The 24728-nt window shown below is 38.4% G+C and overlaps 1 protein-coding gene across 1 annotated transcript in view; it reads left to right on the forward strand.

The window, feature by feature from the left end:
• Positions 1 to 24728, forward strand: part of COL5A2 (collagen type V alpha 2 chain) — a 74191-nt gene that overhangs the window by 12199 nt on the left and 37264 nt on the right. Inside the window, exons 7-23 of the mRNA XM_059880313.1 lie at positions 1454 to 1498; positions 2658 to 2711; positions 3126 to 3179; positions 4286 to 4339; positions 7231 to 7284; positions 8242 to 8295; positions 10264 to 10308; positions 10714 to 10767; positions 15319 to 15363; positions 16794 to 16847; positions 19238 to 19336; positions 19669 to 19713; positions 19828 to 19926; positions 21213 to 21266; positions 21489 to 21596; positions 23297 to 23350; positions 23935 to 24033. Of these exons, the coding sequence (XP_059736296.1) occupies positions 1454 to 1498; positions 2658 to 2711; positions 3126 to 3179; positions 4286 to 4339; positions 7231 to 7284; positions 8242 to 8295; positions 10264 to 10308; positions 10714 to 10767; positions 15319 to 15363; positions 16794 to 16847; positions 19238 to 19336; positions 19669 to 19713; positions 19828 to 19926; positions 21213 to 21266; positions 21489 to 21596; positions 23297 to 23350; positions 23935 to 24033 (1071 nt within the window). The remainder of the gene's footprint in view (positions 1 to 1453; positions 1499 to 2657; positions 2712 to 3125; positions 3180 to 4285; positions 4340 to 7230; positions 7285 to 8241; positions 8296 to 10263; positions 10309 to 10713; positions 10768 to 15318; positions 15364 to 16793; positions 16848 to 19237; positions 19337 to 19668; positions 19714 to 19827; positions 19927 to 21212; positions 21267 to 21488; positions 21597 to 23296; positions 23351 to 23934; positions 24034 to 24728) is intronic.

Here is a 24728-nt window from a genome sequence, read left to right on the forward strand (position 1 = left end):
CTCTCTGGTTGCCTTATGCCGACAACTCTAAAATTTACTCACTGGGCCATTAGCATTCTCTTTTGCATTTCTTCAACAGCTGGAAAGATTCCCATTTTCTCTACTTTAACCTGGGTATTTGGAGCAATGTAATTTTATTAAATGAATTAACTCTCTGCAAAGTGACTCTTCCATACTTTTTTGCTCATAACATAATTCAAAGGCATTCCAGATTAATGACATTTCAGACAATATTAAGTCAGACTGCATAGATAAACACCCCTTCTACCTATCCTTTGGGCTTCCCAGGCAATGCTAGTGGTAAAGAACCTGACTGCTATTGCAGGAGACATAAGAGTCCTTGGGTCGATTCCTGGGTGGGAAAGATTTCCTGGAAGAGAGCATGGCAACCCACTCCAGTATTCTTTCCTGGAGAACCCCATGAAAAGAGGAGCCTGGTGGGCTACAGTCCATGGGACTGCAAATAGTCAGACAAAATGGAATGTTTGAGCACACACACCCATCCTTAAGGCCAGTGAGTAATTTAAATATTGTTGGTATATATTTTAAGTCACTTAAACATTGTTTGATTATACACATTCTAAGTCAGTAGCAGTATGGTCTCATTCAATGATTAACTGGGGATATTTTTCTGAAATACATGTTTTTAATAATTTGAAGTTCAAGTTACAGGTGTGTTTATTTTTTTAAATGAAGCTCTTATTTTCTTGCTATCTAAAAATCTGATCAATCCAAAACAAAAATTTAAGTTTTCACCATAAGAACAAACTAGATTTTGATTTAATTGCTTTCACTTTTTAAAGTGTGACATTAAAAAAAAATTACATAGACATTTACTAACAACTTTTAAAAATAGCATTTTCCTTTTCTTATCTTTGTTATGTCACATTGTAAACGTTTCATAATAAATTGGGGAAGTCTGGATACTTTAGACGTATGTCATGAAAGAAAGAAATAACCTACAAAACTCAGTGCCCCAGATCATTTAAAACTTACATTTAAAATAATCCAGTTGCTATTGTTGATAGTTTCATAAGCCTTTAATTCAACGTGCTCATTTAAATTATGAGTTATTTACTGTGAAGCTGAAGAATTAAATAGACAGTTTGATAACAACTTATGCTTGCCAAGATTTTTCTTTGTTGGTTATTCTGCTTCAATTAAACCATCCCTTCAGTATGCGAGAGTTCTCATCCCAAGACACTGGGTGTGCACAGGCATTTTTATTTCTTTTCATGACTCTGAATGTGTGTATAAGATCATCCCAACATTATCCAAGCTTTAATCTTTTTGAATTTAGCTGTATTCCAGGTGAATACAGAAGGACAATGTCATCACCTTTTCACTGTCAGAGATTCATTTTTCCAGATTCTAAAGTGAATTCAACATTTTTGAAAGTTGTGAACTAATTGTCACGAACACTATGCAACTTTTCTTCTCATTTGTTTTTAAGGGTCCTGTTGGCCCAAGGGGTCCTCAAGGTTTACAAGGGCAGCAGGTAAGTCTTTTTATAATTAAATCACATACTGTAAAAAAAAAAAGAAAAAGAAAAAGAAAAAGAAATAAGTTCTCTGGGAAATGACTGCTTTTGGCTAGGTTTTAAATTGCATATTGTAATGCTCAGAGGACCAGATGGTTGGATAGCATCACCAACTCAATGGACATGAGTTTGAGCAAGCTCTGGGAGATGGTGAAGGACAGGGAAGCCTGGCATGCTGCAGTCCATGGGGTTGCAAAGAGTCGGACACGACTGAGTAACTGAACAATAACAATACTCACTGAATGGGCTGTATTCAATTAATTTTCACTCACTTAGAAATATATTCAATATGTTTTTCAAAGATTTTTCATAATGCTGAAGTTTTATCACCTGTTTCTTTATGTGACTGACCTCCAATACAAAGAATTTTTATGTGCCTGTGTTTGTAAAATAACAGATCATTATCTCATGTCATGGTGAAAATCCTTATAATTAATTATGTGCCAACTCTGGAGCTATGAAATGAAGTCATAGAAGAATATCACCTCTTAGTATTATTAGAAATAACAGTGACAATGATCACTCCATGAAATCTTTATACAGTATATAATTCTGTACTTTCCTTCTATAACCTTTCAAATACCAATAAAATACTCATGTAGAGCTATTTTAATTTTTGTAGTGATTTGACAGGCGGTAGAACATGTTTTTTTCTAAAGAGAGAGAGAGAAGAATTCCTAGCTCAAACATGCCATATTTTCATTACCATGTGTGTGGAGTTTTACTCCAAGCTATTTTACAGTACTGCCATTGTGAATGGAAAATGTAGCTGATAAGAAGGAGGAAGAGAAGAGGGAGATGACTACCACCATCGACACCCTGTGCCAGCACTATTCTAGGCTCTCAACATGCGCTAGTTACCCAAAGAGTTATAGCAGCTTACTGAAGTAGGCGCCACATTATTCTCATTTCACAGATTAGGAAATGCGATATGGAGAGATGAAGCATTAACAACTCATCCAGAGTCATAGCTGGAGAGTGGTCGAGTCAACATTTTGAGCAACTGCACTGTACTGTGGACAGTATAGGATTTAGTATTGTGTTTTCTTTGATTTGTTCATATAATTTGTGTATTATATATAAATTTTATACAATTTTTTTTTTTTTTGGATTTTAGGGTGGTGTTGGCCCAGCAGGACCTCCTGGTGAACCTGGTGACCCTGGCCCAATGGTAAATGTCAAGTAAGCATGTAGACCCAGTGTACTGTGGGTCCACCATTACAATGATGTCATGAGTTATTTATGTTACCACCTCTTTCCTCATGTAGCAATATATTCTAGTCCAGTTCAGGAGTCCTGTGTTATGGACTGTGCTTAAGCTACATATTTCTTGTGGCAGAGTATTTAAATTCAGAGGCTTTGAATGTGGTCAGTGGAAAGTGCTGATATGTGCATCTGGGAAATTAAATTTTTTTCCTTTGAGCACATAATCTGAAAGATACAACATAAACTTCAGAATATTAATGAAGTTGTTTTCTCTGATATTTTTCATTTGTTTCAACGGTATTTTGGATTGTATCATTGATGGATATGGGTAAATAAAGGTGAATATCCTTACTTTCCTTTTGCTTCATTTTGTTATTAGGGTCCAGTTGGTGCACGAGGACCAGAGGGCCCTCCTGGAAAACCTGGTGAAGATGTAAGCTGCTTTTCTTCATTTTGCTTTGAAATTTTTCAAATTTCAAAATTTGCAAAATTTTGGCCAGGAAAGAGCTGCAACATTAACATGAATATTATTCATTGGTTCCCATTTCATTCACCTACTTTTTACTGTCATTAAATTTAATAAAAACAGGAGAGGTCAGAATGGAATTTTATAAAATCTGAACGTGCTCTTAATTGTGATGGTATTGTATTGTTAGGTACTGTATCTTTGCCTGCTTAGGTTTTCCATTATGATTTCTCCGTAGGATACTAGAATTGCTGTCACAACAGCAACAACATTTGGTGGGCAGAGCTTTTGAAGTGATCTTAAGGAAAAACACATTTCTTCGATCCCAGAAGATCATTATGAGGCCCTCATTAAATGGATTTTTTAAAATGTGTTCACAGAATAGTATCAGTATTGCTCTCCAATGCTCAAAAAGTTGTTTCTTTAATTGAATTTTTAAAGTTAAGCCTAAATTTCAGATTTTAACATTAAGAACATGTGATCAGTGTTCTTAAGAACAGTGTATAACAACAGATTTGCTTTCCTGAACTCCTCTGTTAGTTGCACTAAAGTTGAGGATAAAATTATTAGGTAGGCCATTAATGTCTATGTGACATTAAACCAAGAAAATATTTTCTTTTTGTGTGTCATGAGATTTATTTAAGTGGATTACAATGAATTTGGCCATAAAGAAAATATCTCTGGTAGTTCTTAAATTTTTTTTATCACAAGAAATAAATGGTAAATTTATTTTGAGAAGCACTGTTTCAGTGCTGCATGTTGATGTAGAATTTCGTGGCATGTGTGTATGTGTGTGTGTGTGTGCAAATTTTGATGTTGAGTAAAATGGAGAGCTAGGTCAGACCAGTATAATTTATATTTATTTCTTCTTCTGATAAACGAATGGAATCTCCACAGACTGACGTGCTATAATGCACTGCCCTCAGGCGTGGGGCTATGCTCTCACCCTGCTTAGACCACTGGATGTGAGCTTTCTAAGGAAGACTTTTTACCTGTGATTGATTTGTCATTTAGTCTCAGGAGAGAAAATTTTAAATCCCTCTTTCCTCCACTTTGCTTTTTTTCCCATAAAGGGTGAGCCTGGTAGAAATGGAAAACCTGGTGAAGTGGGATTTGCAGGATCTCCGGTAAGTTTATACTGATCAATACAACAATACAAAGACAAAATTCAAACAATGAAGAACATTTAAAACTAACTCACCATTCATGGCCTGCACATGTAGTAGACACTGTCACCAAGATACGTTCCCTTCTGTCATTGTGAAACAGGACATTTTGCCAGGATGAGAGCTAATTTGAGTTCCCAGCTTTGCACTGGCACCATATGAATGACCCTCCCAGAGCTAGAGAATTATAACCAAATTTTCAGATAAGTCACCAGCTTGACTTACTTACCTTTCATAATATCTCGATCCTAATTTATCTTTTAAAGATATTTTTAGTTTTTTAAAAGATTTGGTATTCATATGTCAAAAATGACAGCTTTAAAAAGTTTGTTGATTTGTTTTTTATATGCTAGAACAATAAATTGTAGACAGGATGCCTCTTTGGCTATTCCCTAAACCCTAATGTTGACTGAAATTCTTTATTGATGTTCTGGCCCCTAAAAGCTTATAACCAGATATATTAATCACCAGCTCTCCTAATACAGTTGTTTTCTTCTCACTTGACTCAATACAGGGAGAGTAACTAGCTCTACCAGAATTCAAGATCTGGGTCACTTGGCTGCTCTGAACCCACCTGTCTTTCTTCACTCATGTTACTTTGATAGGTGCTCCCCTGGGATGTGCTCCAGAGCCAGTGGGAAAGTTAGAAAATGATAAGTAAGCATAAATGCTCTAACATTCCTGCTCTTAGACTTTCTCTTGGTCCAGAATCCCCTGAACTGATTCAACTTCCTACTTATTATATCTCCTATAATATCCTAATATTTCTACCACCATAAACATACAACAATACTGAATTATTTCCATTTACTTTATGAAAATTGATGAGGTTCAATGCTAGGGATTTTTTGGACACACAAATGCTAATGATCTTTTATGGGAATTTAAGCACAGGACTGTAAGGATCATTTAGTTTCGAACACAAAACCAGGCCTGCAGCTCCCTCCTCTCTTTTTCCTTTCTTCCCTCCTCAGCCTGCAAACAAAGCCTGCAGACAAAGACAGGTGGTTTAGTCATTAGCACAGATGTCGGTGTGAACCAATCCAGGCTTGAAACTCCCGCCCTGCTGCACACTTGACCCTACTCACAGCGTGGGCCCTCCACGGGGAGGAAAGGCGCCCTGCCAGCATGTCACAGATGCAGTCTGCAAGTGCAGAGCAACGATGTGTGATTGGGGTGTGATGACAGTCTTGGGTCAGCAGAACGAGAAAAATTTTATGAGCGCTAGTACATCTGGTTTATTTTCTTGCTATATTAGAGATATGTAATCACATGAGAATTCCCTTGCAGACCACAAAAACTCAAAAGTTTACTAATCATTTGAAATAGCATAGCTCAGTAATTCCTCTATAGGCTTAGATGGATGTATGCTGAGTTTCTGCTCAGGATGGTGGGGAGATGAATCTCAGTAAAGGGCAGGATTCCATTCCAAACTCAAAAGCCATTTTTGAAGTGAAAGAATTTCTAAGTAGGGCTGTGTAAACAGGAGCTTTAGTGGAACTTAATGTGTTCAGAGTGCAGGGTTTGATGTGCCCTTACTGTGACAACCCCCTACAAAACACTACAGAGACATTTTTCCTGAAAGAGGTCATGGAAGAATTATTGCTTTGCTTTTATCATACAAAGTTTGTTTATTGAGTTATTTGTTCGTTTAGTTAACACTAAGTAAAGGGTAGGGTAATACAGAACAGAAGGATTTTGCCGCCTCTGTAAGATTGTACTAACACAAGAGACGTTCCTTGAAAGATTTAGGGGAAGCTCTATGAGTGTCAAGAAGATGAAGAAGATGATGAATGTGAAGCCATTTCTTTATTCAGTTGTTTATTCAGTTTTTATTCTTGAATGCCTACTAATAAGGCAGAAGGCTAAGTGTTAGGGATATGCGGATTGATAATAATAATTGATAGCGTCAGTCTGTGCTACCAAAGTGCTTACTCTACCAGTAGCAGTAGATAGGTTTCAACACAAAACCTATTTAATGTAGGCAGCTGGAATAAGTGAGTAATTAAGTCACTGGATCCTTAACTATTTAAAAAGGGTATGAAGAAACAGTTTCAAGCATCATTTCAAAGAAGTCATACCATTTTGGATTTGATTTAGTGTCTGATTTCTGTTTTTTTTTTTTTTTAATTTATACAGTTAGGTGAAGGATGCATAGAATTAACAGAAATTAAGAAGTTGAGTCAAGGAACCAACCCATTCTCTTTATATTACTTGACTTTCTTTTCTGTTGGATATTTCGTTTTCTCAGTTTTTTAAACAATCACAAATCCATAAGCTGCTCCTGAATATTTTATTAAAAAATTCTGATAACATTTTAATATAATCTTTCTAATCATAATTTACTGATAATATTTAGAATTCCAGAAAAAATAGATTATATTTATTTGCTACAAATGCATTAATTATTCTACTACAAATAAAACACAATATAAAAGAGAAGCATAATTTTCCTTAAGTTTCCTGATTATTTTTCCTATACCTTGACCTACTTGATTTATTTATTTATTTTTTTTTACTTGATTTAGACACAGAGAATGTAGATTAAGGCTTATTTTCTTATTGTTTATTCTTTACTAATTATAACACAGCAATATCATTTGAAAATTTAAAAATGTCATCAAATCAACACCTGGAATTAATCCATGTCTCTGTGTAAGACATGTTTCCATTTGCCTTGCTAATTTTTTGATAACCTAGACATATTTTGACATATAAAAATATATTTCGCCTTTTTCTTCTTAGGTTTGTTGGCAAAAAAAAAACTATGTACCAAAAATCTTTTTTGGGAAAAAAAAGTGCCTTATGCAGTTAATGACTCTGAAATGCCTTATCTCTTTTTCCCCGCACAGGGAGCTCGAGGATTTCCTGGGGCTCCTGGTCTTCCAGGCCTGAAGGGTCACCGAGTAAGTTCAATCCTCTGTAATCCTTTTAGATACCCTGGCTTATGGAGTAAGGTCTGGGGAGCATTACCTTCAAAATCTTCACAATTTCATTTGTCAATTGCCCTTAACTGGCTATGGTTACAGTAGATGTCAGTTACCAAAATCACAATGCATTTTTACATTTCCTTTGAATTTCATTTGATTCGATAAACAAATGTATTTTGAGTTCTTACAGTGTGCTGAATACTGCACTATGAATAAGAAAGTAGTGATAAATGGGAAATGTCCATGACTCTCAGCTTCAGTCTAATGAGATTTATTTAAGAAAACAGGCAACTACTACGTAGTGGAATATTTACCTAATACCATAAAGTGCACTGCATCACAGGGGCCTAGTCAACTCGGGTCCAACTCAGACACAGAAGGCTGTAGAATGCTTCTGTCTTTAACTCAAGATAATGAATATGCAACTATTAGCTATGTACATACGTACATAGAAACTACACCTCTATCTAAAAGCATAGTTGATATTCACTCAGTGTACATTGGCTGGCCTCTGTTTTGAGTGTTTGAGCTTATGATTAGAATGCGTGTGCTGTACTAGTTATTAAGTATTTTTAAAATCACTCCTGGATGTGAACCATATTTTATAACTAAATTCTATAACCATTTGTTTCCCCTAAGGCCACCATACATTTTTCCGTTTCTATTCATTAAATTTCTATGAAGTCACAAAAATTTGAAAGATGAGCCCACTGCAAATTGAAAATGTTATTTAAAGAGGGGAAACCCTACTTTAATTTTCACTGAATAGACGACTTTCAAAAAAAGAGATGAGAATTTGGGAACATTTTGAATGACTTTACATTTGCAATCTATTTTCATAAGGCACTTCCTGTGAACTTGTTTTTGGTTCTTCTTTTACATGCCTGAGGCTCAAAAAAGCTGTTAAATACAAATTTATATTTTTCTTCTCAGGGACACAAAGGTCTTGAAGGCCCTAAAGGTGAAGTTGGAGCAACTGGTTCCAAGGTAACTGAATAATATCTCAATACAACCTCACTACAGAATTTCTGTTCTGCTTCAAGTCTAAAATTTTTTCAAGTCCCCCTTAAATAGTTCTAGAGGAAAGAGTAGTATAAAGAATGAATACTTCAGTTCAGTTCAGCTCAGTTGCTCAGACATGTCCGACTCTTTGCGACCCCATGATTTGCAGCATGCCAGGACTCCCTGTCCATCACTAACTCCCAGAGTTCACTCAGACTCAGGTCCATCGAGTCAGTGATGCCATCCAGCCATCCCATCCTCTGTCGTCCCCTTCTCCTCTTGCCCCCAATCCCTCCCAGCATCAGTCTTTTCCAATGAGTCAACTCTTCGCATGAGGTGGCCAAAGTACTGGAGTTTCAGCTTTAGCATCATTCCTTCCAAAGAAATCCCAGGGCTGATCTCCTTCAGAATGGACTGGTTGGATCTCCTTGCAGTCCAAGGGACTCTCAAGGGTCTTCTCCAACACCACAGTTCAAAAGCATCAATTCTTCGGCACTCACTTTTCTTCACAGTCCAACTCTCACATCCATTCATGACCACAGGAAAAACCATAGCCTTGACTAGACGGACCTTTGTTGACAAAGTAATGTCTCTGCTTTTGAATATGCTATCTAGGTTGGTCATACTTTTCTTCCAAGGAGTAAGTGTCTTTTAATTTCATGGCTGCAATCACCATCTGCAGTGATTTTGGAGCCCAGAAAAATAAAGTCTGACACTGTTTCCACTGTTTCCCCATCTATTTCCCATGAAGTGATGGGACCAGATGCCATGATCTTCGTTTTCTGAATGTTGAGCTTTAAGCCAACTTTTTCACTCTCCTCTTTCACCTTCATTAAGAGGCTTTTTAGTTTCTCTTCACTTTCTGCCATAAGGGTGGTGTCATCTGCATATCTGAGGTGATTGATATTTCTCCCGGCAATCTTGATTCCAGCTTGTGCTTCTTCCAGCCCAGCGTTTCTCATGATGTACTCTGCATAGAAGTTAAATAAGCAGGGTGACAATATACAGCCTTGACGTACTCCTTTTCCTATTTGAAACCAGTGTGTTGTTCCATGTCCAGTTCTAACTGTTGCTTCCTGACCTGCACACAGATTTCTCAAGAGGCAGGTCAGGTGGTCTGGTATTCCCATCTCTTTCAGAATTTTCCACAGTTTATTGTGATCCACACAGTCAAAGGCTTTGGTATAGTCATGGATGAGTGGTAGATTTAAGAAGATACATGGTACGACCTTACTTTGCCACTAGAAACCCCTACCATGCCATTTGGTTTCTACCGATGTAAGATGAGTGTTATCTTTATATAAAGATGTGCTATGAGTCCACCCTCTAAAACACATTCACTCTTAATTTTTCTTTAAGAATATCAGAGAGGTTTAGATGGTTCATTGGTCCCATTATTTTAGTACCCTTTTAATTTTAGGGCTTTTTGGCCATTGTTTCTTCCCCAAATTTATTTATGCTTCTAGAAGGAAAGAGAACATCCAAGAAGTGCAGATGACTTTTTAATGGAAAGTACAATGAGACACATGTGTGAAAAAGCATTTGGATTTAAATTTGTCATTTCTAAGCTTCCTACAAGAGATCTTAAAGGAATATTGTAGTCAATTTTAGTTTTGTAAAATTTTACTTTTATTGTCAGACATAGACTAAGCACTTGTATTAAAATTCAATTAATGTGGCTAGGTATAATGAAAATGAAAGTGAAAAGAAGATAGTTCCATAAGTCTTGCTTAAATTCCCAGTTTGATTTTAGGCTTATTTCTGTAGACACTAGATTTCCATTGTATTTTGAGAACAGGTGATACAGCATAGTTTTGAGGCCCTTTATTCAAAGTGTGCCTTTCAAATGCTCACTTTGAAAATAAGCCTTTTAAATAACACACTTGGAAGAGAATATTGTGAATATCAATTGTAGGCTTCCTGTATTGTAATGTGATCTCACTTTTGCTTTAGGGTGAAGCTGGCCCTACTGGTCCAATGGGTGCCATGGGTCCGATGGTACGTATCAATTTAATTCGTTGTTATTTCTTTGCTTTTTAGCTTATGCTAAGAGAATATTTAAATGGAGAAAAAGACAGAGAGAGCATATGTTAGCTGGTGAAATAATTCTTTATTATCAGCTGAAAGGCAAGCATCCTATAAGAACTGCCCCTTCAAATAGAAAAGGCTTCCTGCATTACATTGTTTTTCTTAATTGTTGAATGCACTTTTCTTTTTTTGTATCCAGGGACCAAATCAGGATTATTATAGATTTAGGACATTAATGCTAGATTAAGTGAAATCTATTTGGGCCAATTATAACGAGTAGTGGTTATATTAATGATTGATTTGAGAAGTGAAATCAAAGTACTCTCAGATTCAAGGAAGATGTTTCAAGAGATGTTCTCTCTCTCTCATCTATAGGGCCCAAGAGGAATGCCAGGAGAGAGAGGAAGGCTTGGACCACAGGGTGCTCCTGTAAGTATGTGTATTTCAGCTCTTTCAAATACTTTGTTGAATATGCCTTTTAAAGGAGAACAAACTTTACTTTGCTTACTTTGTAATTTTTATACTTTTCTGTTTGAAACAAAGTTAAGTTTACAGGAAAGTTGCAAAGATAGAATAGAGAGTTCACAGGTATACTTTACCTACTTTCTGTTAATGTTACCATCTTACATAACCAAAGTATGTTCATTGCCTACTTTTTTAATAAAGAAATTAAGAAACTGTTATTACTTATTATTTACCAAGTGTTCTAAATCTCTTTATCTCCTGTTCCTCACAATCCTAAAAGGTGATACTATGAATAAAGCCTTTAAAAGATTAGAGTCTCCTGATCATTTTCCCTTGATTGATTTTAATTGTACCTGCTGAATTGCTTTGGAGAAGGCAATGGCACCCCACTCCAGTACTCTTGCCTGGAGAATCCCATGGGCGGAGGAGCCTGGTGGGCTGCAGTCCAGGGGGTCGCTAAGAGTCGGACATGACTGAGCGACTTCACTTTCACTTTTCACTTTCATGCATTGGAGAAGGAAATGGCAACCCACTCCAGTGTTCTTGCGTGGAGAATCCCAGGGACAGGGGAGCCTGGTGGGCTGCCATCTATGGGGTCACGCAGAGTCGGACACGACTAAAGTGACTTAGCAGCAGCAGCTAAATTGCTTCAGTTACGTCATGCTCTTTGAGACCCTATGGACTGTAGTCCATCAGGCTCCTCTGTCCACCACGGGATTCTCCAAGCATGAATATTGGAGTTGGTTACCATGCCCTTCTCCAGGGAATCTTCCCGACCCAGGGATCAAACTCACATCTCTTATGTCTCCTGCATTGCCTGGCAGGTTGTTTACCACTAGTACCACCTAGGAAGCCCTTTAATCGTACAGATTGAGAAATACTCTTGCTCTCTGCCCATCTACCTTAAACCTGGGGCAGGGGCAGTTATTTTATTCATTCTCTTCACAGCTCTCTGGAAGTCAGGCTGTACTTGCTAATATTTCAAACTTGCAATTCATTACATTACACCTGCTTTTCTTTTGACAATTAAGGACTGCCATCTGACCTTTCTTATTTTAATATCTTATCATCTCCTTTAGAATTAAGAGTCCCAGTTTTATCACATCCCCTACTATGATCCCACAGAAGACAACCACTTTAGAGCTTCTCAGTGGTACTGAAGTCAGGGCCTTGGTTCAGAACAAGTGACACCCTCTCACTAGACCATTCCTTATCACTTATAGGCAGAGTGTCCCCTGGAAATGTAGAGAATATTGTAGAATATCAGTTCAGTTCAGTTGCTCAGTCGTGTCCGACTCTTTGCCACCCCATGAACCACAGCACGCCAGGCCTCCCTGTCCATTATCAACTCCTGGAGTTTACCCAAACTCATGTCCATTGAGTCAGTGATGCCATCCAGCTATCTTATCCTCTGTCGTCCTCTTCTCCTTCTGCCCTCAATCTTTTCCAGCATCAGGGTCTTTTCCAATGAGGCAACTCTTCGCATGAGGTGGCTAAAGTACTGGAGGTTCAGCTTCAACATCAGTCCTTCCAATGAACACCCAGGACTGATCTCCTTTAGAATGGACTGGTTGGATCTCCTTGCAATCCAAGGGACTCTCAAGAGTCTTCTCCAACACCACAGTTCAAAAGCATCAATTCTTCTGCGCTCAGCTTTCTTTATAGTCCGACTCTCACATCCATCCATGACTACTGGGAAAACCATAGCCTTGACTAGACAGACCTTTGTTGGCAAAGTAACATCTCTGCTTTTTAATATTCTGTCTAGGTTGTCATAACTTTCCTTCCAAGGAGCAAGCGTCTTTTAATTTCATGGCTGCAGTCGCCATCCGCAGTGATTCTGGAGCCCAGAAAAATAAAGTCAGCCATAGCCAGCTCTTACTTTGTCCAGCCATATATATTATATCCAATCTACTGTGTTCACTTCTCTGCCTTATTCTACTGTCTGCCCAGGCAGCTCTGGCATTTCTACCTCACTTAGTGTGGGCCATTGCTCTTTCCAAGTTTCCAAAAGCTATTTTCCCTGTTAATACTGTTTCCCTGAGTTTTTATCCGGGTGTTAAATATATATTATGGTACAGTGCTTCCAAATCACTAAAATTCTCCAGTTTCATACCCTGTCCCTCTCAATCCCGTACCTTTAGGACCTATTCCCATGTGTTCTTTCCTGAATCCTGCCTCTACATGAGGTATAGAACTTACAGTGTTTTTGGTAAAGGATCTATTCTTTCTTTTATCAGAAACAGCGTTCCTTCAGCCAAGCTATTTTGTGACTAGTTCTTGGCCTAGTGGCCACGGGAGAAGCAGGCAGTGGTGGTGGAAGCATATATGGTCTGGTAAAGTAGAAGGCTCTGTATCACCTTTAAGCAAGAGGGAAGTATAAATTGTTAATGGGAAAGGATCATTTCTGTAGGCCCAGAGGCTTCAGGGTCCCTGAGCTTTCAAAGTTCTTAACATATCCCAGTGCCAAATTTCAATGCTCATCGTTCCATCCTTGACCATGGCATAGTAGAATTTCCATGTTTTGGAATTCAACCTTTTCAAGAGTACTTAAACCTTTAGCATTAAGTCCTGAGCTGATCTTCAACTTTTTCTTCCCTCTAGCTGTAGAAGATAATAATAGTTTTAAATGCTGCTAAGGAGGTTTATATTGATGATTAATTACTATCAGCCTTACAACATCTTTCTCCAATGGATTCACTCAACAAGACCCATAGAATTCCATTAACTTTACAATAGTTACATCCTCTGCTGCTGCTGCTGCTAAATCACTTCAGTCGTGTCCGACTCTGCGCGACCCCATAGACAGCAGCCCTCCAGGCTCCCCCGTCCCTGGGATTCTCCAGGCAAGAACACTGGAGTGGGTTGCCATTTCCTTCTCCAATGTATGAAAGTGAAAAGTGAAAGTGAAGTCGCTCAGTCATGTCTGACTCCTAGCAACCCCATGGACTGCAGCCCACCAGGCTCCTCTGCCCATGGGATTCTCCAGGCAAGAGTACTGGAGTGGGGTGCCATTGCCTTCTAAACCTTCTCAAATGCCTGAGCTATTGCACCCATAGCCCATTCCCTTCTGTGCCTGCTAAGTTGCTTCAGATCAGATCAGATCAGATCAGTCGCTCAGTCGTGTCTGACTCTTTGCAACTCCATGAATCGCAGCACGCCAGGCCTGCCTGTCCATCACCAACTCCCGGAGTTCACTGAGACTCACGTCCATCGAGTCAGTGATGCCATCCAGCCATCTCATTCTCTGTCGTCCCCTTCTCCTCCTGCCCCCAATCCCGTTGTATCCAACTCTGTGTGACCCCATGAACTGTAGCGCAACAGGGTCCTCTGTCCACGGGATTCTCCAGGCAAGAATATTAGAGTGGGTAGCCATGCCCTCCTCTAGGGGATCTTCACAACCTAGGGATCGAACCTGTCTCTTACATCTCCCATGTTGGCAGGCAGGGTATTTACCACTAGTGCCACCTGGGAAGCCCCCATTCCCTTATATGTGTACCCTATCTCAGTTCACCGTTGGAAACAATATTTACCACTGCATCACTACAGCATGCCAAGAGAATTCCATACCCCATCTATCACCAGCTGGCCGGTGTGGAAGTCAGATTAAAAATTCCATTTTAGCATCTGCTTTCTTGACTATCTCTGGCATCAGTGGTATATGAGTCAGTTTTCCAAGGAACTGGCATCAAAGCAAAGACTTGTGTGCAGGAAATTTATTGAGGAGTGCACTCAGAAACTATACCTATGAAGAAATTACTGAAATGAGCAGGGCTTGTTACAAGGAGAAATTAAAAGCTGTGTTACATTTGCAACAGAGGCCTCAGTCTCCATGAATCTTCCATTCCATGAGAACTATGGAGCTGAAATGGCTCTTCAGACTGTTTTGAATGGGGCTAATCCTTTGTTTCACTGCATTGACCATGGAAGGGCACAGGCATAATCTTGGAATAGCTACCATCTTGCAGCGGTTTGTGGGGAGGGTCTCAAGGGTGAGCCATCAGCTTACAACACTTTCAAGGGAGATAGGATGCTTACTTCTGTGCTGAAGGGGGATCTGGGTGACATACACAGCATTCACTATCACTTAATTTCCTTTGTGGGTGAGTACATGTGCACGTGAGCTTTAGTTTTTTGTTTTACTCCAAACACATTATTATTATTATTATTATTATTATTCTAGCTATTAAGAAGAGCCCAGTGTTCAAAGTTTCTCTGTCTTTGAGTTCGTTTGATAGAAGGTGACATGTTCAAGTAAAAACAAAATCATTTTCCACAGTTTTATATTTCCAAGTTTGATTTTTATTTCTTGTCCTTGGATAGATGTGTTCTATTGCTCCCTTACCCATGTTGTATAAATGTGTATTTTTATTGCTCTTAACCTAGTTAAGGTTGTTGTCAGTTAACCTTGATAGACATTCTCCAATTTTTTAACATGGAAATTTTTGTGAAGTGAATGACTTGTCAGCAAGTGCTATAGAAATGCACTCTGATCTTGTCTCTTCTTCTACTTAGGGACAACGAGGTGCGCATGGTATGCCTGGAAAACCTGGGCCCATGGTGAGTGTATTGCTTTCACATCCATTCATTCACTTATTCACTCTTTCTTCCATTTGTACATTCATTAACATGTATGAAGCACCTACTGTGTCCCAGATGCTTGGAGTAACAAGACAATGAATACACTGTGCTTGTTTTTGAACATTTCCCTATCAAAGAAGAGAGATATGTCAATTAATACAGTAGCATAATGCTACTGCTAACTGCTGTAATAGGGAAAGCAACACGAAGTATGGGGACCTACTTGTACTGACACCAGTAGAGAGACAAAGATCTCAGGGATGACCTGAAGAGGAACAACTGTTAAGCTTAGTCTCGAAAGATGAGCATATGAAGAGAATAGGAGTATAGTGTGGTCCACAGGATGGATTGATGTAAAACACAGTAAACTCAGGGAAATTCGATGAGGGTAAATTGTATTTGAAGTTATTTGTCCTTAAGAGCTCTTCTCCCTCGTTACTCACAAAAATGAAACAAACTATAGGAAGAAAAATCAGTGTAACTTAAAAGGACTTTTATTAATGCAAAACTTGATGGCGTTAAAATGCAGTCCTCAAAGAAGAATGAGGATAACCTAGAATGAAATTCACCTACACTAATTTCCTTTAAATTCAGCTTTAAAATCAGTGGTTTAGACTCTATTCATGCCTTTCCTAATGTAGTATAGTGACACATGTTCATTTTTCATTAGCCTGAAAAAAATCACTCTAAAGGTATCCAGCTGATTCTTTTTTTTTTTAATTTTGTTTTATTTTTAAATTTTACATAATTGTATTAGTTTTGCCAAATATCAAAATGAATCTGCCACAGGTATACATGTGTTCCCCATCCTGAACCCTCCTCCCTCCTCCCTCCCCATACCATCCCTCTGGGTCGTCCCAGTGCACTAGCCCCAAGCATCCAGTATCGTGCATCGAACCTGGACTGGCATCTCGTTTCATACATGATATTTTACATGTTTCAATGCCATTCTCCCAAATCTTCCCACCCACTCCCTCTCCCATAGAGTCCATAAGACTGTTCTATACAGCTGATTCTTAAGCATCATTTGTATAAAGTGGGATTCTAGGTTTTGGTATAGTGTGTAACTTTCTAAAAGCTATCCTTATTACTTGGTTAACACAAAGAAAGTAATTTCTCAAGAGGCAATTGTTCCAGACAGTTTGTGCTTGTGACTGACTTACTCTCATATGGTACAACTAGGAGATCCTGTTATGTTTAATACCACTGGACACCTCTTCTACCAATGTCTCATGTCAATATTGCAAAGTTCTTATAATACAATTATAATATTATCCTTGTGATTTTAAAATACCAAGCAGATTATTCCTATATATCAAAGTACAGAATGTTCAAAGGATAAAAGATTACATGTTGATAAAATATTGATTAAAATACATGCCTCATCACTTTGCTGGTTTCTTTAATAGGGTCCTCTTGGGATACCTGGCTCTGCTGGTTTTCCAGGAAATCCTGGAATGAAGGTAAGATGTTAATATATGTAGCTCTTGATGACATGAATTACTTCTTAAGCACATGAATCCCCAAAGAATGTCATTTAATTCATTGAGGAGTATGGAAGTTGCTGTTAACTAAGTAAAGTGTCTAAAGTGCTCTCAATGTCCATTATGGTAGGGAAAAAATACAAAATGAAAAAAAATGATATTATTATATAAGTAATTTAAAAAGAATTACCTATAATCATACAATTGTAATATCAAAGAATCTGATGGCACTAGGACTCTAAAGCCACACAATTTAACAGCTGCAAGGAAAAATTTCAATTCAAATTGTAACTGTGTTCTTGAATACTGTGGCAGTAATAAATAGCATAATACTCTAAACAATAGGAGGTTAAAATAAATCAGGGGTTGTCAAAAGGCTGTTCTCTCATGCAATATTGTCCTTCACATCTGCCTCCCCCCCTGCCCTTGTACCCTCAACTTATACAATCATTAAAGGAGTGGGCAGGGAGGCTATTTGTCTCTCCCCATGGGAATGGATTAAGATATTCTGCTGGGATGATTTACATTTGTAGTGAGTCACAGTTTGTTCTTTCTCCCAAGTACTTTGGATGATAAATTCAAGGATTGCAGTAAGAGGTTATTAAGATTATATAAGCTAAATTAGTGAATAAACTCAGAAAACTACTTTCAAATTTTGCAAAACACAATACTGGCTCAGCAGTAAAACCGCCTGCCATGCAGGAGCCACAGGAGCCGGGGGTTTGATTCCTGGGTCAGGAAGATCCTGTGGAGAAGGAAATGGCAGTCCACTCCAGTATTCTTGTTTGGAGAATCCGAGGAGCCTGGTGGGCTACAGCCCATGGGGTCACAAAGAGTTGGACATGACTGGGCTTAGCACACACAGCATAGCTCCTGAGGCAGACGATGCCCTCAGGATAGGCTCGTGCTTCTTGTTAGTGGGGTCACTCAAACTGGATTTGAACTTCGAAACAAGCAAGCAAACAGTCTATGGTTGACATTTCAAGTGCTGTTTGAAATGTGGGAGTCATCAAGGCAAATTATTTTTCTGGCTCTCTCTAATGTTGACTGTAAACTCTGTGCCAGGGATGTGGCTGTTTTATTTTAAAATGGTGCCCTCTGACAGTTCAGGAAACAGTCCCTCCTGTGACTGAGAACTCACTGTGAGCTCAGCCGAGGAGGACCCTCTCTCTTCCTCTCTGTATCTGCTCCCTGAAGTCCCAAGGCTTCTGCTCCTGACTTGCTCCTGACTCTTGACCTTGGAGCGCCCAGCCTCCCTGTGTACCTCAATCAAAGTATGCAAAATCCCTTCCCTTTCTCTCTGTCACTGTGAGACTCTCCACCCCCAAACTGAGCTCTGGATAGAGAATTCAAGAAAGAATACCCAGAAAGCCCAGGACCCTGACTTGGCAGGAAGTGGTTTCTGCACCTACTGTGGCTTCTGATTCAGACTTCCCTCTCCTCCTGGGTTTTTCTAGTACTGTCTGTTGGCGACTGAGAACCGCTTAATAAAGTTAAACACCTTGAGAAACTGTTTCTCTCAGAAATTGTTTTCCACTCCCCATCCCCAGCACAAAAACCCCCACCCCCCATCTCTTTTCGGTCCAGTTCTGCTATAACCATAATGTCCTTCCAGGGTCTCTGGCTCTCTGCATGAAAAATAAACTTTCACACCTAGTTCTTTGTATTTCAGTGAAGGGTAATAGGATTCAATTTTCTATGTTTTATTGATACCAATGAGCCCCCCTAAGCTTAGAATTTTTAGTCCTAAAATTCCAGGTCCAGGTTCCTCTAGGATTTGACCTACATTAGGTATTTAGTATCTTGGATAAAATGCAGAAACCCAGGCAAATTCGAATTTCAAATAAATAAAGAATAAATTTTTAGTATAAGTGTTTTCCAGACATTGTGTGGGACAGAGTGACCCTGAGACCCATTGTGTTTTATCTGAATTAAAACTTAACCAGGACCATAAAACCCGAGACTGCGAGCCACGTGGCAGAGTTCTCCTGGGCTCCCTTACCCTACTGCTCTCCACCCAGGTGCCCTTTCCCAATAAAATCTCTTGTTTTGTCAGCAAAAAAAAAAAAAAACAAACTTAACCAGGCATCCTATATTTTTACTGTCTGGACTCCTATCTGGGGTTGGAAACTGGGGTGTTTCAAGGTTATCAGGTGACCTTGCCCAGGTCCTCTGCTCTAACATGCTGTAGGTATCAGCGCATCCCGAGGGTGGGGAAAATATGCCCACCCTTGAAGAACCTGCTTTGTGCACTTGACCTCTTTAAATGATTAGGTGTAAAATGTAAAACTCCAAATAAGCAGTCAGCTTTGAACCACATCACATTTAGGTTTTTCTAAAATTAACATTTCCCTCTTGTACGCCTTTAGGGAGAAGCAGGTCCCACTGGGGCGCGAGGCCCTGAAGGTCCTCAAGGGCAAAGAGGGGAAACCGGGCCCCCTGGTCCTGTTGGCTCCCAAGGTCTTCCTGTAAGTCCCTTGTCACTCCAAGTTGGACATGCTCTATAACATCAGAACAAAGGCAATCTGTCTTAATATACTCTATTTCAATTCTGATTGAGTGTTAGAACTCATGAGAAAAAAAACAAAACAAAACAATTCCCTTGTCAACTCTGCAAATTTTGTCTATTTTATGGAAAAGAGAATTAGTCATAAAAGTGACTTTTATGATACAATAGTTGATTTCTTTATCCTTTTTTGTTTTGGTTAAAATTTTCTGCTTCCTTTTGGAAGGTGGGTGGACATCTGAATACTCCCAACATATGGCTTACTATCTTGTGAACTTTTCCTGTGTCCTTTAGGGTGCAGTAGGAACTGATGGTACGCCTGGTGCCAAAGGCCCAACGGTGAGTGACTAACTGCATTTAAGCCACGGGAAGTTCGCAGGGACACAGTGAACTTCGGACAGTGACCATAGACTTGTGCTGAGATCTCTGCTTGTTACTCTTGCATTCCAATAGGGCTCTCCGGGTACTTCTGGTCCTCCTGGCTTAGCAGGACCCCCTGGATCTCCAGGACCTCAGGGTAGCACTGGACCTCCCGGAATTCGAGGCCAACCGGTAATGTCCTTCAAAGAATTATCACCCTGTATAATACATCTAATATCACCAGAGAAATATCAGTATCAATAATAGATTATGAAATACAGTGAAACATAGATAGTCTAACTTATCTGAATGAGGCAGATGAAGATAGAAATTTTTGTAAAGTGGAAGCCAAATGTTAATGTACAATTCATGTGTTTAAATTCAAAGTGGAAAATTACTGCCTTTTGTTCAATTTTAGTGTTCTTTTATTTAAAATAGTAGGGTCATAACTTTATGATCCACCTCATAAAATTTTATAAATAGTTGAATGATAAATATTATGAGAATATTTTGCAAGCCAATATGGGGAAATATGGAAGTTTCATGGGGACTTAAAATAACAGTGTGGCTAACATGTGTTCAACAGCTATATCTTGAGGTTTGTTCTTGAAGAGTGCCTCCAACATATGGTTTATATGGAATGAATATCCATATTTTGTAGAAATTTGTATATTTTATATTTGTGTATTCATCTATTGGTAAAGTAGTATGGTTAGTTCTTAAGAAATACATACTGAGAAGTTGTGATTATGTATCTTTTAGCTTGATATAAAAAAATTAAAACTTTTGCTAGTACTACTTAAAACAAATATTTTGGATCCTATTGTAAGTAATTTGGCTACACTGATAAGTCCTTTTCAAATACTGATGACAAATTTATAAAAACATAAATGTTGCTGATATTTTACATTTGATTTTATCATGTTCTCAATTTAGCAATCTGGTTCCCACAAATTAAAGTACACTTGGTATATAAAGACCAAAATCCTATACATGCCCCCAAACCCTAGAATACTCTAAACATAAAATACCCTATTTGAAGTTGCCAAATCTTAATAAATACTACATATGTATAAAATTACTTTGGTTTTGGATGAACAAAATCTATTTCCTAAAATAGACCCTAAATAGATATACCTATTGAAGTTGTCATTGTTAGTTCTAATTTTTATTATCAAATTGGAAGAAGCATTGAATTATTCTAATCATCCTACTATGCATGATTAAAAATAAGACTTTAAGGGTAAGTCTCTTGAAGATCACTGTAAAATATACAAATTGCTACCTAACTATACTGGATTTTATAACATTTCACTCACATTCTATAAGATTTGTGTACATTTAAAAAAATTACTGTATTATTGATTCAGCACAGACTCTGCTGCAGAAATTGTCAAAGCCCATTCACTGCAACAATGAAAGCAAGTTGGGCTGGATAAATATCCTGGTTCTTATAGTTTTCTATGTTCCTATTTTAGGGTGATCCAGGAGTCCCAGGTTTCAAAGGAGAAGCTGGACCAAAAGGGGAGCCGGTAAGGTTTTCTTTCTTTTCAATGATAAGGGGAACATGAGTGTGATCCCAAAGTGGAAGCCCAAAATACTCAAATATTTAAAAGGATGATAAAGAGAATTATACTTTTTGATGGAAACAGTTCACTTAATATAGTTTAAAGTTTGTGACTAACTGGATTCCTTTGACTGTGACTCGATTGCTAAATGGCTGTATCTGTTACCTGTCCTTCTGTTTTCAATAGGGGCCACATGGTGTCCAGGGTCCAATCGGCCCACCTGGTGAAGAAGGCAAACGAGGCCCCCGAGGTGATCCGGGCACAGTTGGTCCTCCGGGCCCAGTGGGAGAAAGGGTAAAATTTGAATAACAAAATAAATTTTTATAGTTGTGGGGAGATTACTCGAGGAACTTCTGGGAAATTGAGGAAAAGTAGGGCAGTTAAGAGCAATGCTAGCAGGTATATTACACAGTTCAGTATGGCTGTCTGTGAATTAAGGGAGCCAGCTGTCTAATCAGTGTATAGCCATTCATTCAATAATATTGATTGAACAACTGCTCCATGCCAATTTTGATACACGGTGCTTGGGACGCATCAGTGAACAGTGCTATGGTCCCAGCCTCCATGAAGGGCTAGTAAACCATAGTTTAATGGGGAGGTAAGCACTAAATAAGTCAACATATAAATAAAAATATAATCCCACATTTAATTTTTTTAGATTATTTATTTTCATTGGAGGCTAATTATAATATTGTGGTGGTTTTTGTCATAGATTGACATGAATCAGCCATGGGTGTACATGTGTCCCCAGTCCCAAACCCCCCTCCCACCTCCCTCTGCATCCCACCCCTCTGGATTGTCCCAGTGCACCGGCCCCGAGCACCCTGTCTCATGCATTGAACTTGGACTGGTGATCTGTTTCATATATGTTAATATACATGTTTCAATGCTATTCTCTCAAATCATCCCACCCTCACCTTCTCCCACAGAGTCCAAAAGTCTATTCTTTATATCTGTATTCATTTTGCTGTCTCACATATAGGGTCATTGTTACCATCTTTCTAAATTCCATATATATGCGTTAGTATACTATATTGGTGTTTTTCTTTCTGACTTACTTCACTCTGTATAATAGGCTCCAGTTTCATCCACCTCATTAGAACTGATTCAAATGTGTTCTTTTTAATGGCTGAGTAATACTCCATTGTGTGTATGTACCACAGCTTTGTGATCCACTTGTCTGCCAATGGACATCTAGGTTGCTTCCATGTCCTGGCTATTGTAAACAGTGTTGCGATGAATGCTGGGATACACGTGTCTCTTTCAACTCTGATTTCCTCAGTGTAATCACACATTTTACATTTAGAGAATAACAGGGTGATGTGGTAGAGAGTAACCGTATGACAGTCATGTGTCACTAGATTAGCTGTTTAGGAAATGAGATTCTTTGAAAAGTTGGCATCTAGATAAGATCTATAAGATAAGGATGAGCCAGCAAGAAACTTGAAAGAAAGAACATTTTCAGCAGAGCAAGCAACAAATGCAAATCCAGGAAGCCTGAAAAGGTTGAGTGACTTTAACGATCATAAAAAATTGTTGTGACTGGACTATAATGAAACCAGTCTGCAAGGGAGATTAACAATATCACCTTACTTTTGTGTAGAGCTTCAGAGAATGTAAACAGTTTCATATCCAAGACAATACTAATGCCTGCAATCACTGACATTGTGATGATCAAACATGGTACCATTTCTTGTCTCTTGTCTCTGTATCTAGGGATCAGTTTTTCTCAAAGTTTGATTTTACAGTGAAGCATTAGAATGTTTCTTGATTTGAATAATTTTGGCTCAGTACATATATATATATATATATATATATTTCAAAATTTAAAGTTTCTTTCTGTTTAGTCAGGTTACTTTTTCTTAGACATATGTATTGCTGTGTAGGCTTGATCATAGCTCCTAAAATCTTATAATACTAACAGTAAAAATTACCCATTCATCGGATGTTACATAAACACCCACAATTGAGAATCACGCTTTGGTCACCTGCAGGGTGCTCCTGGCAATCGTGGCTTTCCAGGCTCTGATGGTTTACCTGGACCAAAGGTAAGTTTATCCTGTCAAGGCTGACACTCTTGTGGATGCTGTTGCAAAAGATGCCATTGTCCGGAGGGGTTATCTAGCTTTGGCTCACGTGGGTTCCAGATCTAGAAAAGAGTTGAACACAGATATTAGACCTAATGCCAGATCCCTCTTGTGCAATTTCTTCATTATAGAGGCCTCCAGGGAGAAGGATGATAGTTGGAGGTATACTGGAGTTTGCTTTTCAAACTTTTCAGGGAAGTTCCTGAGAAGAACAGACCGTAAATCTTTCCTTTAGCTGATATAGTTTGTTTCCTTTCTTTAGAAATTTAGACTCTTTTAAAATTCTGGGGTTTCTAAATCTAAGTTATTGGAGTGAGGCTTTAAACACAACTCTCATTAAATAATGTTGGCAAACCTTTATTCCAAGGAATCCAAATGTGAATAAAATGTGAAGTGACATGGTTTACAAAGAGGTCTTTGTACCCACTTTGACCAATTCCTTTATACTAGTGGTTTGATTTATAAAATAAGGGTTTTACGTACAGTTGCCTTTGTTTGCCTGTATTCCTTTTTTTCCTGACGTGTTCTACTTTGCTTTGAAACAGGGCGCTCAAGGAGAGAGGGGTCCTGTTGGCTCTTCAGGACCTAAAGGAGGTCAGGGGGATCCAGGACGTCCAGGTGAACCTGGGCTTCCAGGTGCTCGGGTAAGAACACAGCAATTTTTTGCTACATCAACCTAAGGGATATGCTCCTGAGAATCCATTTTTTTTTTTTTTTAAGGTTTTATTTTTTAGTAACTTGATTTCACAACTTGGGACTTTTTTTTTTATGGATTTGGCTTTATTCCTTATGAATTGTTTGTTATTTTTATCATGTATGGAAAAAACTAGTAACTTCTAATCTCCTTTATTCAAAGGGGTATGTATTAGTAACTCTACCACTTGATTAAAAAAAATCCAATTTATCAATTTTATAATTTTCCTTTATTCACTGATAAACAACAATTTAACTTTTACCAGAGAGTGTTCCTGGTAAATTTCATTTTAACAAAATGTCATTTGAAAATTCATTTGAACAGTATGTAAATACTTATATTCAGTTGTCAACAATGCCCCTTAAAGAGAAAAAAATATACAAAAGTTGCTTGGAAAGATAACATTTGGCTCAATGTAAGTTCTTTTTCTTGAAACCCGTGTTAGAGGTAGGAGTGAAAGTCTCCTATAACCTTGTGCTGTCTATCCTGAATCCTCTGAAGCCAGTTTGGGTGAAGTCCATGACGGAGCTCAGAGTTTGTCTAGAGGAGCCTAAGGCTCCCAGGAGTGGGCACTGCAAAACAGGACTGGATCTTTTAAATGCAGTGCTATTTTTACTCTTTAGAAACTTTACTTCAGTGGCAGGT

Source organism: Bos taurus, chromosome 2 (assembly GCF_002263795.3).
Source record: "Bos taurus isolate L1 Dominette 01449 registration number 42190680 breed Hereford chromosome 2, ARS-UCD2.0, whole genome shotgun sequence".
Taxonomy (NCBI): domain Eukaryota; kingdom Metazoa; phylum Chordata; class Mammalia; order Artiodactyla; family Bovidae; genus Bos; species Bos taurus.